Source organism: Mustelus asterias, chromosome 1 (assembly GCF_964213995.1).
Source record: "Mustelus asterias chromosome 1, sMusAst1.hap1.1, whole genome shotgun sequence".
Classification (NCBI taxonomy): Eukaryota; Metazoa; Chordata; class Chondrichthyes; order Carcharhiniformes; family Triakidae; genus Mustelus; species Mustelus asterias.
In genome coordinates, this window is record NC_135801.1 from 10,498,849 (window position 1) to 10,513,499 (window position 14,651).

The following is a 14,651-nucleotide window of genomic DNA, read 5'->3' on the forward strand; positions in this document are numbered from 1 at the left end:
CCTAGAGTGGGGATGGTTGGGAAGAGTGTGCAGGTGTGAGCACTGCCTGCAACCCCATTTGCAAGCCGGCCTTGAGGAGGCAGATCCCATTCACAATGTGGCCTTTGTCATCTGGACTGCCTTTTCACAAAAGCAAAAGAAAGATGTACATTTATAGAACAAGGGTGGCACCGTGGCACAATGGTTAGCACTGCTGTCTTACAGTGCTAGGGGCCTGTTCAATTCTGGCCTTGGGTGACCGTGTGGAGTTTGCACGTTCTCCCTGTGTCTGCATAGTTTTCTTCTGGGTGCCGCGGTTTCCTGCCAAAGATGTGCGGGTGAGGTTGATTTGCTGTGCGAAATTGCCCCTTTCGTGTCAGGAGAATTAGCGGGGTAAATACATGGAGTTACGGGGATGGGACCTGGATGGGGTTGTTGTTGGTGCAGGTTTGATGGGCTGAATGGCCTTCTTCTGCACCGTAGGGATTCTATTCTATGACCTTTCACAATCTCAGGGTGCCCCAAAGTGCTTGGTGCCACTGAGGTACTTGTGAACTGTGGTTTTTGTTGCAATATAGAACATGTGACACCCAATTTACACACAGCAAGCTCTCACAAGCAGCGATGCAATGAAGGCCAGATAATCTGTTTTCTCTTGCAATCTTGATTGAGGGATACATATTGGGAAGGATACGAGGAATCACTCCCCTGCTCTTCTTCAAAAATAGAGCCATGGGATCCTTCATGTCCACCTGAGAGGGCAGACAGGACCTCAGTCACCTCATCTGAATGACAACACTGCAGCACCCCCTCCCTACTGCACTAGAATGTCAGCATTGATCTCGTGTTCACCTCATGAAATGGGGCTTCAATCCCCAAGCTTCTGACTCTAAGATGAGAGTATTATCAGCTGTGCAAACTCTCAGCAACTCAGCTGATGATTCAAAGAAATTTACAACCCACACTCTCAGAACTTGAAGTCTGACTGCTCAACCCCAGTTGGCAGTATCTGCATAAGAACATAAGAATGAGGAGCAGGAGTAGGCCATTCAGCCCCTCAAGTCTGCTTCGCCATTCAATACGATCACGGCTGATCTTCTCTCGGGCCTCAGCTCCACTTTCCTGCCCATTCCCATTACGCTTCAATCTATTATTAACTATAAGTCTATCTATCTCCTCCTTAAATTTACTCAATATCCCGGCATCCACCGCACTCTGAGGTAGTGAATCCCAAAGATTCACGGCCCTTTGAGAGAAGTAATTTCTCTCATCACTGAATCAGTTCTTTGTCTGATGACTGAGGTCTTGCAGTGCCAGGGTTAACATTCCTGCTAGAGGCTCTGCGCTCGAGTCCCACTCTGGGGATTGATGGCCACGGAAATGTGTGTTCATTAAATGGCCAAACAGGTTGATTGATAGCCCATAAACCCTTCCAACGTGCCTGTGGCAGGTGGTAAAAGGGGTAGAGTCTCCTGGTCAGGCACGCTCGATGTGGAGTGGTGCCCCACAAGCCTCAGGCAACAGGTTGGTGACATATTCCAGGGAAAGCCCGACAGGAAAACAGACATAAGCGCGTGCTCTGCCGGCCTCATGTGCCACGTGGCATGGGATGGAATGAAGGAAGGAAAGTCCTTTCCCTGAATATCATTGGAAACTGTGTAAATGAGGTTCATTTGACACTGTTCGATTGTGAAGGTGCACCCCTGCTGCAATCTTGAAGCATTTGTCATACCTTTTGAGGTTGATTGTAGATCTTTCTCTTTATCTTCATTTATCTTTCCCTCCAGAGAGTACAGTACAATTCGCACATCATTCATGTTGGCAGAAATGTTTTCCACCTTCTTTCGCAATAGGCCCAGTTTAATTTCCTGATTATACAGCTTGTCATTGAATTTTGCCGTTAATGCTTTAAAACATCAAAATAAGCTACTAAAGTTATGATTCATTGGGCTAAGACCACACACATATTGCAAGCACAGTATCTAATTATATGAACAATAGCAGTAGGAAGATTACCTCCTGCAACAGATTTTATGTTTGCTATTATATAAAAATCTATCATTCTCTTCGGAACAAAAGCGTTAGTGCCTTTTATATAAAAAGTGGCAATGTGAAATTTGCATTTTCAACATATTCCCCAAGTAAAGCACAGAAATCTTCCCTAACATTGCTAATGTATTTGATTTGAATGTCAAGATACTGTAAGGTGAAATATTCCCTGGGGTACACTGAATAAGGGTCTTGCTGTCAATCACAATTACATTGGAAGGGACACAGGACATGGAAGCAGCTGGTTAACTGTTTAATTCAGTGACATTCTCCCAGGACCACGTCGTGATGGATTGAAGGGGCCTCCGTTATCAGCAGGTTTAATTCCTTTTATTGATTTTTTTTTTAAGCCGCTTATTCAAAACATATAAGTGTCCCCAACCTAAATAATTCAACATAGGGATGGAGTAAGGGGGATGAAACACCAACCTCAGAAGCATCCACAGAAGGTATGCCTGGATCGGCAGATTTAGGATTCAATATCCAAACACTGAAAAGACTATTTATTTATTGTGATGTGTCGGGGACTTTGATTTACAAGAACAGATATCAGGAGTTTCAGACAGTTTGGAGCCAAAAATTATAATCTTGTCAAGCCAAAATGAATAGAGTCTATTTCATGCTTCTCTAAAGGACCTTGAGATGATTTTTCTATGTTAAAGGCAGGATATAAATGCAAGTCCTTGCCGTTAAAAGTATATTGGGCCAGATTTTGCTGTTAAAGTCATTGTGATATTAAGGGATACTTATGCACACATTGTACAACAACTGACAGTCAAGGGACAGGGGTATGGCTAACTGGGGATATCTGAAGGTTGCTGTGTAAGACATGTCACCACAACATTCGCTTCATGAAATTGGCATCCTGGTAACCGTCTCACCATTGAACTGGATCGAATGGTATGACACCTCTTATTTGACAGCAGAATTCAACACACCACCGAAAGTCAAGTCTTGTCCATTTAATTTGTGATAAATGGTACTCCTACCGATCAACCTCTCTGGCTCTGAAAATCAACTATTATAGGTGCGGTGCTTCATTCCTTCAGGATTTATTTGTTGGAGTTTTTTTTTTAAAGTTACGTTTAAATGTTTCTCTTTTTTCCTATTTTCCTGACTCTTTTCTTCTCTAACTCAATCTTTCTTTCCCTCTTTATTTCTTTTCTCTCACCAGTTTTGACAGATTTACTAGGATGCTACCAGGACTTGATGGTTTGAGTTATAAGGAGAGGCTGGATAGACTGGGACCATTTTTCTCTGGAGCTTAGGAGGCTTAGGGGTGATCTTATAGAGGTCTACAAAATAATGAGGGGCATTGATAAGGTAGATAGTCAACATCTTTTGCCAAAGGTAGGGGAGTCTAAAACTAGTGGGCATAGATTTAAGGTGAGAGGGGAGAGATACAAAAGGGTTCAGAGGGGCAATTTTTTCACTCAGAGAGTGGTGAGTGTCTGGAACAAGCTGCCAGAGGTAGTAGTAGAGGTGGGTACAATTTTGTCTTTTCAAAAGCATTTGGACAGTAACATGGGTAAGATGGTTAGAGAGGGATATGGGCCAAATGCAGGCAATTGGGACGAGCTTCGTGGTAAAAACTGGACGGCATGGACAAGTTGGGCCAAAGGGCCTGTTTCCATGCTGTAAACCTCTATGACTCCATGACATTGAATTTGCTCATTCAAACTTCCACTTTCTCCTCCGAAGTGGTGCTTTTAATTTTACAATCCCTCAGTTCAATTTATTAAAGAGATGCATCGTTGCTTGCCCTGTGAATGCATATCCCTGATGCCCTGTTTCCCTCATTGCACAGTTATCAACTTGCAGTTGCTGAGCAAAAAAATATTAAAAACCCAAGCTTGCAAGCCATCATTAGATTCCCTACTTCCAGAAACTTATGCCTCATTGTACTAAAAGTGTCTTTCCAAAGAAGTTCATAAGTTCATAAGATATTGGAGCAGAATTAGGTCATTTGGCCCATCAAGTCTGCTCCGCCATTCGATCATGGCTGATATGCTCCTCATCCCCATTTTCCTACCTTTTCCCCATAACCCTTCAACCCATTACCAATTAAAAATCTGTCTAACTCCTCCTTAAATTTACTCACTGTCCCAGCATCCACCGCACCCAGGGGTAGCGAATTCCACAGATTCACAACCCTTTGGAAGAAATAGTTTCTCCTCAACTCTGTTTTAAATTTGCAACCCCTTATCCTAAGACCTCTCATCCTAGAATGTCCCACCAGAAGAAGCATCCACTCCACGTCTACTTTATCTATACTTTTTATCATTTTGAATATCTCAATTTGATCTCCCCTCATTCTTCTAAATTCCAGAGAGTATCAGCCTAAACTGTTGAATCTCTCTTCATACGACAAACCCCTCATCTCTGGAATCAATCTAGTGAACCTCCTCTGAACTGCCTCCAATTCCACTACATCTTTCCTCAAGTACGGGGACCAAAACTGTGCACAATACTCCAGGTGCGGCCTCACCAATGCCTTGTATAAAAAGGAGGAGAAAACTCAATCCACAGAATATACCAGGTGCTGGAATGAAATGCACATTCAGTTTTTAACCGAGGCTCCTGTCAGACACTCAATCTGGCCCCAGCCCAAACTTCCCCTCCATTGACTTCAAGTAGAATGGGGGTTAAAGTGGGAGAGTGTCTCAGACCTAGCAGGGATTGTGGAGTCACCTAGTGCACTTCCCTTAATTTTAACAGAAGAATGTAGCCATTTTTGAAAAAGGAACTCTATTGACTCCTGTGCTTATGATCTGGATGCACAAGTTAGATTGCTGAACAGGTGAAATATTCTGTCTGTAAACTACACGCCTCGAATCACAGTACATGGCATATCTTTACAACAAGCTTAGACATTTCCTTTTCATTTCCTGTGTACAGTTGCTTTGTTACTGTAATTGGCTTAGCCAGTTTATTTCACATTGACCTTCCTTGGGTCTTGTAATCATATGTTCCCAATTTGTTTTTTTGTCTTAATCCTGTTTTGGTCCTAATTAAATTAATAGCATTGAAGAAAATTGCTCCTGGGACCAGAGCCTTTGTGTGAGCCTTTAATCAGTTTTCATTAGATTGCAAACTTGCTTTGCGGCAGGTTTGGGAATGAGTCCCAGAACCATTTTCCACATCTCTGCAAGATACTTAAGCTTCATGTCAGAGCTGAGCTTGCTCATAAACTAACCCACTCAACTTTCGATGCCCCTTAATTTTCTTGATGAGCTTGCAATCAACCCCAAATGGCACAGGACATTTGAGTGGAGTGTGCTATTTGTTTGAGCAGAAGTGGACAAGGCAGTGATGGACCCTAATGCTGACTGTTTACATAGCAACAGAGATTATGTCATTCAGCCTGTCAGGCCAGTTCAATGAAACTGTGGCTGTATTTCAACATGACATTGGTCCCATATCCCATAATATCCTTACCAACAAAAGTCTATCAATCTCAATGTCAACTGAAATGTTTAATTGGCTACCATCCCACCCTCTACCACCCCCCCACTTCACCCCCCACCAGCCCTCCCCCCTCTTGGCCCGTCTCCGCAACTCCATGGAGGAGAGAGTTCTAGATTTTCATTTCCCTTTGAGTGAAGAACTGCTTCCAAGCACGAGTCCAGAATGGTGTAGCTCTAAGGTTATCCTTGCACTGGACTCCCCAACCAGAGGAAATAGCTTCTCTCAATCTATGTTATCAATTCTTTAATCATCTTAAACACCTCAATTGGATTATCCCTTAGATCCATCAATATAGAGCATGGGTGATTGATGTGTATGTCAAGTCCTGGATCTGAATAAATGTAGCAAACAGTGCACTTATGCAAAAATGTATTTCTCTGTAACAAGCTTTCCAAATCAACACATTGAATTATTCAGTCCCAGAAAATGAAGAGTTTTCCAGACCTGGATCGTGAGGCTGTCGAGGTTCCCGGGACATACCAACCCCAGTTGTCTGACTCTCAGCTTGATTCTCTTCTGCTTGTTTCCTTAAATATTGGTCTATGAATAAAACAGAAGTTTGGAACTCTTTGATTTGATTTGATTCGATTCATTGTTGTCACATGTATTAATGAACAGTGAAAAGTATTGTTTCTTGCGCACTATATAGACAAAGCACACCGTTCATTGAAAAGGAAAGGAGAGAGTGCAGAATGTAGTGTTACAGTCATAGCTAGGGTGTAGAGAAAGATCAACTCTTCATGTCAATTGCAAAATAATGTTAGAAAAAGCACTTGATATCTTCCTGATGCAATTTACAAATGCTGCAGGAATGCAGAGCATGGAGTAAGCCTGCATCTCCTTCACCAAGACCACATTGTTCCCATAAAGGTAAAGTTGCCACAGTCACAGATGACCATCGGCTATTCTATCCTTTGAGGGGAGAGTGACTGATGGTGATTTTAACCTGAGGATCACCACACCTCGGGCAAGGGGCAAGGTTGAGAAGATGGGGTCTTCATGAATAACGTCAGCCTGCACAGGAATTGAACCCGTACTGTTGGCATTAGTCTGCATCACAAACCAGCTGTCCAACTAAATGAGCTAACCAACCGGGCGACATGGTGGCACAGTGGCTAGCACTGCTGCCTCTAGGGACCTGGGTTCAATTCCAGCCTTGGGTCACTGTCTGTGTGGAGTCTGCACGTTCTCCCCGTGTCTGTGTGGGTTTCCTCGGGATGCTCTGGTTTCCTCCCACAGTCCAAAGAGGTGCAAGTTAGGCGATTGGCCATGCTAAATTGCCCCTTAGTGTCCAAAGATGTGTAGGTTAGATGGATTTGCCATGGTAAATGTGTGGGTTACAGGGATAGGGTAGAGGAGAGAGCCTAGGTAGGATACTCTGTCAGAAAGTCAGTGCAAAATGATGGGCCAAATGACCTCATCTGCACTATTGAGATTCGATGGATTTTATGACCCCCATTGCTCCTATACAATTGGGGTTGCCAACAACCCTCCAGGAGTGTCCTGGAGTCTCAAGGAAAATCATAGAAATCATAGAAACCCTACAGTGCAGAAGGAGGCCATTCGGCCCATCGAGTCTGCACCGACCACAATCCCACCCAGGCCCTACCCCCACATATTTTACCTGCTAATCCCTCTAACCTACACATCCCAGGACTCTAAGGGGCAATTTTTAACCTGGCCAATCAACCTAACCCGCACATCTTTGGACTGTGGGAGGAAACCGGAGCACCCGGAGGAAACCCACGCAGACACGAGGAGAATGTGCAAACTCCACACAGACAGTGACCCGAGCCGGGAATCGAACCCGGGACCCTGGAGCTGTGAAGCAGCAGTGCTAACCACTGTGCTACCGTGCCGCCCCAATTTTCCAATTTTTTCAATTTGAATTGAGAATTAATCTCCAGGGCACTGCACTGGGCAACCCAGATATTAAGTCATAGGAGTGTAAAATAAAAATGCATCTGCTTCATTTTCATTTCTTGGTTAAACAAATATTTGAGAAGGATAAAAAAATGATAGTTTGAATGGGCAGGTGATAGTGGGAGGCAACTTCAGGAACAGGTTCATTAAGAGTTGGCAACCCATGGCACAATGAAGCAGAAGCTGAGGGTCTAATAGAACGAGGAAGTCATCAGAAGCTGCAGCTGGTGTTAGACAGCTTGACTTTGGGAAGTGATGGCTGTCACTTAATGAGTAAACATCAAACTAGAAGCAAACAGCTGTTGCTTGATGGAATGGATTGTAGCATAGTCCAATGAATACATTAAAGCTCAAAGTAGATCAGTAAATCACATGAATATTCAATGACCTAATCTTCTGCTGGAAGTTTGTCCGATCTGGGGCAAAGAAGTTGGAAGAGAGTATGTCCGGGGTGCGTGGGGTCCTTGATTCTGCTCGCTGCGTTTCTGAGGCAGCAGGAAGTGTAGACAAACTCTTCTTAAAGGAGTGCAATTAATTATCTCACAAAACTCACAACATCCGAGAGACAGGAAAAAAAGACGGCAAATGTGGCCACACTCCTGCGGGTGTTTCTGCAAGGTTCACTGAGGGGCAGAGGGTTCTGCCTACTCGAGCAAGAGGCTGGTGTGGGGCTAGTGGGGAGTGGTGGTGGGCAGAGGTTCAGACACGCAGGCTGACCATTCGCATGTTCCTGGCATGGGAGAACATCCAAGTGTCATTTGACCAAGAGTGCAAAGATGTGCGGGGTTAGGTTGATTGGCCGTGCTAAAATTGCCCCTTAGTGTCTTGAGATGGGTAGGTTGGAGGGATTAGCAGGTAAATATGTAGAGATATGGGGCTAGGGCCTGGGTGGGATTGTGGTCGGTGTAGACTCGATGGGCCGAATGGCCTCTTTCTACACTGTAGGGTTTCTATGATTCTATGATTCTATGTAAGCAGGCTAATCAGTCTTCTGATTGGCGGAAAGGCCACTTTGAAGACCTTTCAGTGCAAGTCTCCAAAGTGGCCTCAATATCTGAAGATTTTGTAAATTCTATTCTTGTTCAGGTGAAAGGAACCCATGACTCCAATGCAACCTGATCAGGGCAGGACCCCAGTATAAAAATATCACCTCCTTCAGACCAGAGCCACATTTTATGGTCTATTCACTGTGGGTGGAAGTCTGAGATACATCTCTGAGGATACAGGAACCCATTCGATGTTGACAAAAACACCTGATCCTGTGAAATTAATGCAGGAATTTACTGACAGATGAGGACCAAGATCAAGAGTGATGAGATATTTGGGATCAGAAATTGACAGAAGTTCGTCCGATCCGGGGCAAAGAAGGTGGAAGACAGAATGTCCAGGGTGCATGGGGTCCTTGATTATGCTGGCTGCTTCTCTGAGGCAGCAGGAAGTGTAGATAAACTCTCCCTGAAGGAGTACAATTGATTATCCCACAAAACTCACAAAATCTGAGAGACAGGAAAGAATGACTGCAAATTTGGCCACACGGTGGCCATGGGGTGGCACAGTGGCACAGTGGTTAGCACTGCTGCCTCACAGCACCAGGGACTGGGTTCAATTCCCAGCTCAGGTCACCATCTGTGTGGAGTTTGCACATTCTCCCCGTGTCTGCGTGGGTTTCCTCCGGGTGCTCCGGTTTCCTCCCACAGTCCAAAGATGTGCAGGGTAGGTTGATTGGCCATGCTAAATTGCCCCTTAGTGTCAGGGGCATTTGTAGGGTAAATAAGTGGGATTATGAGGATAGGGCCTGGGTAGGATTGTGGTCGGTGCAGCATCGATGGGCCGAATGGCCTCCTTCTGCGCTGTAGGGATTCTAAGATTCATGACACCAGCAAGAACAGAAAGAAGGAAGAAAAAACAGGAAATAAATAAATAACAAAAAAAAATTCAGCACGACTAAAATTACAAGATGTTAGCACGATTGTTTATCTCGATCAAAAATTGCATTGATCTCATTAACAATCTAATGGGAAGGGACTGATGTCTGATCTTAATGGGTGGTTAATACTTGTCATTATCTGCGATACTGCTTTAGCATGGTAATTAGAGAAAGAATGCCAAGTGATCGCAAAAGTGTGGATGACAATAATTACACAAACAGCAGGGGGGTGGCATACATGGCTCTAAGAGGTTAGTTAATCTGTTCTTCCTCCCTTTGCACATACATACTTCTTCCTCATCCCTTTGTGAACTGAATTCTAAATCCAAGGAAGGAATTTTTGCCCACACTCCCTCATATAATCCTTAGCTGTTGAAAATAATCATTAGTAGCTTTTCAACCAGGACACTGCTGCTGCAAATACGAGGCAAACTCGGTGGTCGCATAAAATCATAGAAGCATAGAATCCCTACAGTGCAGAAGGAGGCCATTCGGACCATCGAATCTGCACTGACTCTCCGACAGAGCGTCTTACCCAGGCTCTATCCCCGTAGCCCCACGTATTTACCTCACTAATCCCCCTAACCTACACATCTGGGACACTAAGAGACAATTTAGTGTTGCCAGTCCACCTAACCTGCGCATCTTTGGAGTGTGGGAGGAAACCGGAGCACCTGGGGGAAACTACGCAGACACTGGGAGAATGTGCAAACTCCACACAGACAGTCACCAAGGCTGGAATTGAACCTGAGTCCCTGGCGCTGTGAGGCAGCAGTGTGCCACCATGCCACAAGATTTGGTGAGGTGTGACAAAAAACAGAGTGAACTATTCATGAAATTATATACTTTTTAATTCATTCATGGGACATGGACGTCGCTGGTTGGCCAGCATTTATTGCCTATCCCTAGTTGCCCGGGGCAATTGAGAATCAACCACATTACTGTGGCTCTGGAGTCGACGGCAGATTTCCTTCCCGAAAGGGCATCAGTGAAGCAGATGGGTTTTCTGAAAACGGCTTCATGGTCATCAGTAGATTCTTGATTCCAGATTTTTTTTATTGAATTCAAATTCCACCATCTGACCTGGTGGGATTCAAACCCGGATCCCAGAACATTAGCTGAGTTTCTGGATTAATGGAAATAATAATACCACTAGGCCATCGCCTTTCCCATCAGTAAATAAGCAGGCTTAAGCAGTGGGAATGAAAGTTCCAGGTCTACTGACATACATCCACATATACATCAAGTGACCCAATCGCCCATTGGGGAACAAGCGTGGGGATCTCAGGGAAGGGCATTGGGTTTTGCAGTCAGTTGGCTCCTAGAATTGGGAATGAACACATTGGCCGGAATTTTATTGTCCCACCCACCATGGGAATTGGAGCGGGCGAGGGGCGGAACATGGAAAGGTCCGTTGACCTCGGGCGGGATTTTATGGTTCCGGGACGAGCAAGGCCATAAAATACTAATACATGTGACAACAATAAATCAAGCCAAATCACTCTGTATGTAGTTGTGGATAATATTAAAGCCATTGTTGTTAGTTAGCTGGTGGCCGCCAGTTATTGCACATATTACACTTGACAAGTTTGATGAAGGGCAAGTGCGTGGTACTAACTGGGTAGCTCTTTCAAAGACTGGGACAGAATAGCCCCTTTCTATGCTGCAAAATTCTATGATAATTTACAGTTATATGGTACCTTTCATGCATCCAATGCCCCAAATCATTTTACAGGCAATCTTAGGGCACTCAGCAAGAGATAGAAAAGGTGCAAAAAGAGGATGATTGTAGATATCATCATGAAAGAGATTTGGAAAAGAGCTGATGAAGGTAACAAGGTTTTGGAGGGCCAAGTAAACAATTTTCTTTTATTCATTCATGGGCATCACTGGCTGGTCAGCATTTATTGCCCATCCCTAGTTGCCCAAAGGCAGTTGAGAGTCAACCACATTGCTCTGGAGTCACATGTAGGCCAGCAGATTTCCTTCCCTAAAGGGACATTAGTGAACCAGATGGGATTTTCCAATCGACAGTGGCGTCATGGTCATTAGTAGATTCTTAATTCCAGATGTTTTTTATTGAATCTAATCTGCTGTGGTGAGATTTGAACCCAGGTCCCCAGAACATTAGCTGAGTTTCAGGATTAAGGGTCCAACGATAATACCACTAGGCCATTGCCTCCCCCTAACAATGAAGTACAGAGAAATGATGGAGAGGAAACACATATCATGGGCTGGATTTTAACTTGTTCAAAACACATGCATTGACACTGAGTTAAAATAGGGCCCATAATATCACTGTTGGTAAAACACCATGTGTATTCCAGGACTAAGCTTTGGCCGAGATTACAGGGACCGGCGGGGGTAAGGCTGTGTTGGCATTCGAAAACAAGCAGGAGAAGGCATCAGAAGTCAGGAACAAGAGCTAAATATATGACTTAAGTATGTGCCAGAGCTAGGCATGCAAACTGACAAGTTTAACACTGACCTTTGGGCTGGCAGTTAGCTCCAATATATCCAGGACAACACTTCCATTCCAGTGATGTCACTATCTTGTGCTTCATTCTGTAACCTGGGCGGTTTATAATCTGGTATCTATAAACAGAAACATCCAGAAGATTTTGTGCGGAAGACAACTTTCAATTCTCTATTTTCCTTAACAAAGCAATCATATTTTTTTCAAATTAGCAACAAGCAGGATGCCTGTCTAGACCAGCCATACAGCTAGCAATCTACTGCACCAGAGTCCAGTGATCAGCAAGCATGGGCACCTTATCCATTTTGTTATCTCGAGACTTTAATATTCCAACTCACTCCTGGCCGGCATTGCATATTCTACTCTCCATAAACCTGAGGGTATCCAAAGCCTGACTAGTCATGTCCTTCCTCACAGCAAGCCCTATTTATTTCTCAACCCTGTGCTCACTGAACAACATTAGGTCCCACCCAAGCAACAACTCAATGTGCAAATTCTATTCCTTGTTTTCAGATCCCTCCAAAGCCCTGCTCTGTGCTATTTTCCGTATTCTCTTCCATCCCTCCAAGATATAAGCACCCACGGTGGCACGGTGGTGAGCACTGCTGCCTCACAGCGCCAGGGACTCGGATTTGATTCCTGGCTTGGGGGACTGTGTGGAGTCTGCACATTTTCCCTGTGTCTGCGTGGGTTTCCTTCGGGTGCTCTGGTTTCCTCCCACAGTCCGAAAGACGTGCTGGTTAGGTGCATTGGCCATGCTAAATTCTCCCTCAGTGTACCCGAACAGGCACCGGAGTGTGGCGACTAGGCGGTTTTCACAGTAACTTCATTGCAGTGTTAATGTAAGCCTACTTGTGACACTAATAAATAAACTTAAACTTAAAACAATTCTGGCCCCTTGAACAGCTTAGATTTTTAATTATTGCTCCACCATTGGTGGCTGTGCATTTAGCTGCCTGAGGTCACTGGGTTAGTGTGGAGGGCAGGGGCTGTTCTTTCAGCAGTGGGGTGATGGGGAAGTGGGTGGCGTGTCCTTGCCTCTGGTAGGGCCCGCCGAGACACACAGGTTGTCTGGTCAAGAGGGTTCCCTCCCTCCTCCGAGCCTACAGGGAAGCCATCAGCATATATCTGGCAGCCTCATTACTTAGCATACACCTCCCCAACCCCTGCTGCTGGTAGGGTACAGGTGGTGGTGGCATAAGACCCTTTGGTGACTGTTTAGTGGCCATGGGGCCAGTAGACCAACTTTGGGCTTCCGTAATTGGAGAGACAATGATAGGCTCTCCACATTGCACCTGCCCACATGGTTATCTGCCTCACCTCCCCACCTCCCAGCCTGCTTCTTGAAGGGTTGGAGCATTAAATTCCACCCATTATGTTTAAGCATCTCTATAAGTACAAAGTAAAGTTAAAGTTAATTTATTAGTCACAAGTAGGCTTATAAGAACACTGCAATGAAGTTACTTATGAAAACCCCCTAGTCACCACACTCTGGTGCCTGTTCAGGTACACTGAGGGGGAATTTAGCATGGTCGATGCACCCAACCAACACATCTTTGGAGGTGGAAGGAAACCGGAGCACCCAGAGGAAACCCACGCAGACATGGGGAGAACGTGTAAATTCCACACAGACAGTGACTAAAACTGGGTATTGAACCCGGGTGCCTGGCGCTGTGAGGCAGCAGTTCTAACCACTTGCCACCACGCCACCCTTGTAAGTTGCTCTTGTCAGAAAAACCTTGAACTGGACCTGAAGTTCAATGAAGGATGAGGAGGAGAAATGTTAGGAGGAACCATTCCCTGATTGTGGGTTGGCAGGAGGTGTAGTTATAGCATTGAGCATAGAGGTCAGTATATTGACTCTCAATGTCCCTTCTGCCCTCCCATTCATTAGTGGAAAATCAGGAGCAGATATCCATGCCAGATCCTCCCACTGAGCAAGATGTATTCGAATGAAACCTCAGAATTTGACAAATAACATGCACTCCATGGGGACACAGTGGTGTACTGGTAATGTCTCTGAACCATAGAAACCCTACAGTGCAGAAAGAGGCCATTCGGCCCATCGAGTCTGCACCGACCACAATCCCACCCAGGCCCTACCCCCATATCCCTACACATTTTAACCCACTAATCCCTCTAACCTACGCATCTCAGGACACTAAGGAGCAATTTAGCATGGCCATTCAACCTAACCCACACATCTTTGGACTGCGGGAGGAAACCGGAGCACCCGGTGGAAACCCACGCAGACACGAGGAGAACGTGCAAACTCCACACAGACAGTGACCCAAGCCGGGAATCGAACCCAGGTCCCTGGAGCTGTGCAGCAGCAGTGCTAACCACTGTGCTACCGTGCCGCTAGATGTCTCTGTAATCTAGAGGCCCAGACTATTTGTCATGGGGGGCAGGCTGCTGATTTTGGTATTATGGGGATGGGCTCTGGGGTGGGCGGGAAGGTGGTGGGATGGGCACCAACCCCATTTAACATGGCCCCTCCCCGTGCCCCCGTGGGTAAGTTGCCCACCGATGGTTTATAAATTTCAGCCCATAGCTCTCACCATTGTCAGGTGAAAAACCATTAATGATCTCCACTGACATCAATATGGATTCTTTTACTGCTGCGAATTTTAGTCACAAACCGCAGTGAACCTTTAATTTTTGCCCCAATGAATTGAAGAAGTATTTGCTCTCCATGTTAATGAAGCTATTGTCAGGATTACCCTCACATTATTCCTCGCTGTGGTGATTGGGATTCATCGGAACAGTTGGCTTGTATTTTCATATCAAATTAATGCACCATTAACTGCGGAAAGGCTAGAAATGCTA

The 14,651-nt window shown here is 45.1% G+C and overlaps 1 protein-coding gene across 1 annotated transcript in view; it reads right to left on the reverse strand.

Annotated features, from left to right (window-relative positions):
- Window positions 1-14,651, reverse strand: part of LOC144491200 (multimerin-1-like) — a 69,511-nt gene that overhangs the window by 26,599 nt on the left and 28,261 nt on the right. Inside the window, exons 3-5 of the mRNA XM_078208915.1 lie at window positions 11,835-11,941; window positions 5,941-6,036; window positions 1,712-1,885 (exon numbers count right to left, since the gene is read on the reverse strand). Coding sequence (XP_078065041.1) covers window positions 1,712-1,885; window positions 5,941-6,036; window positions 11,835-11,941 — 377 coding nt within the window. The remainder of the gene's footprint in view (window positions 1-1,711; window positions 1,886-5,940; window positions 6,037-11,834; window positions 11,942-14,651) is intronic.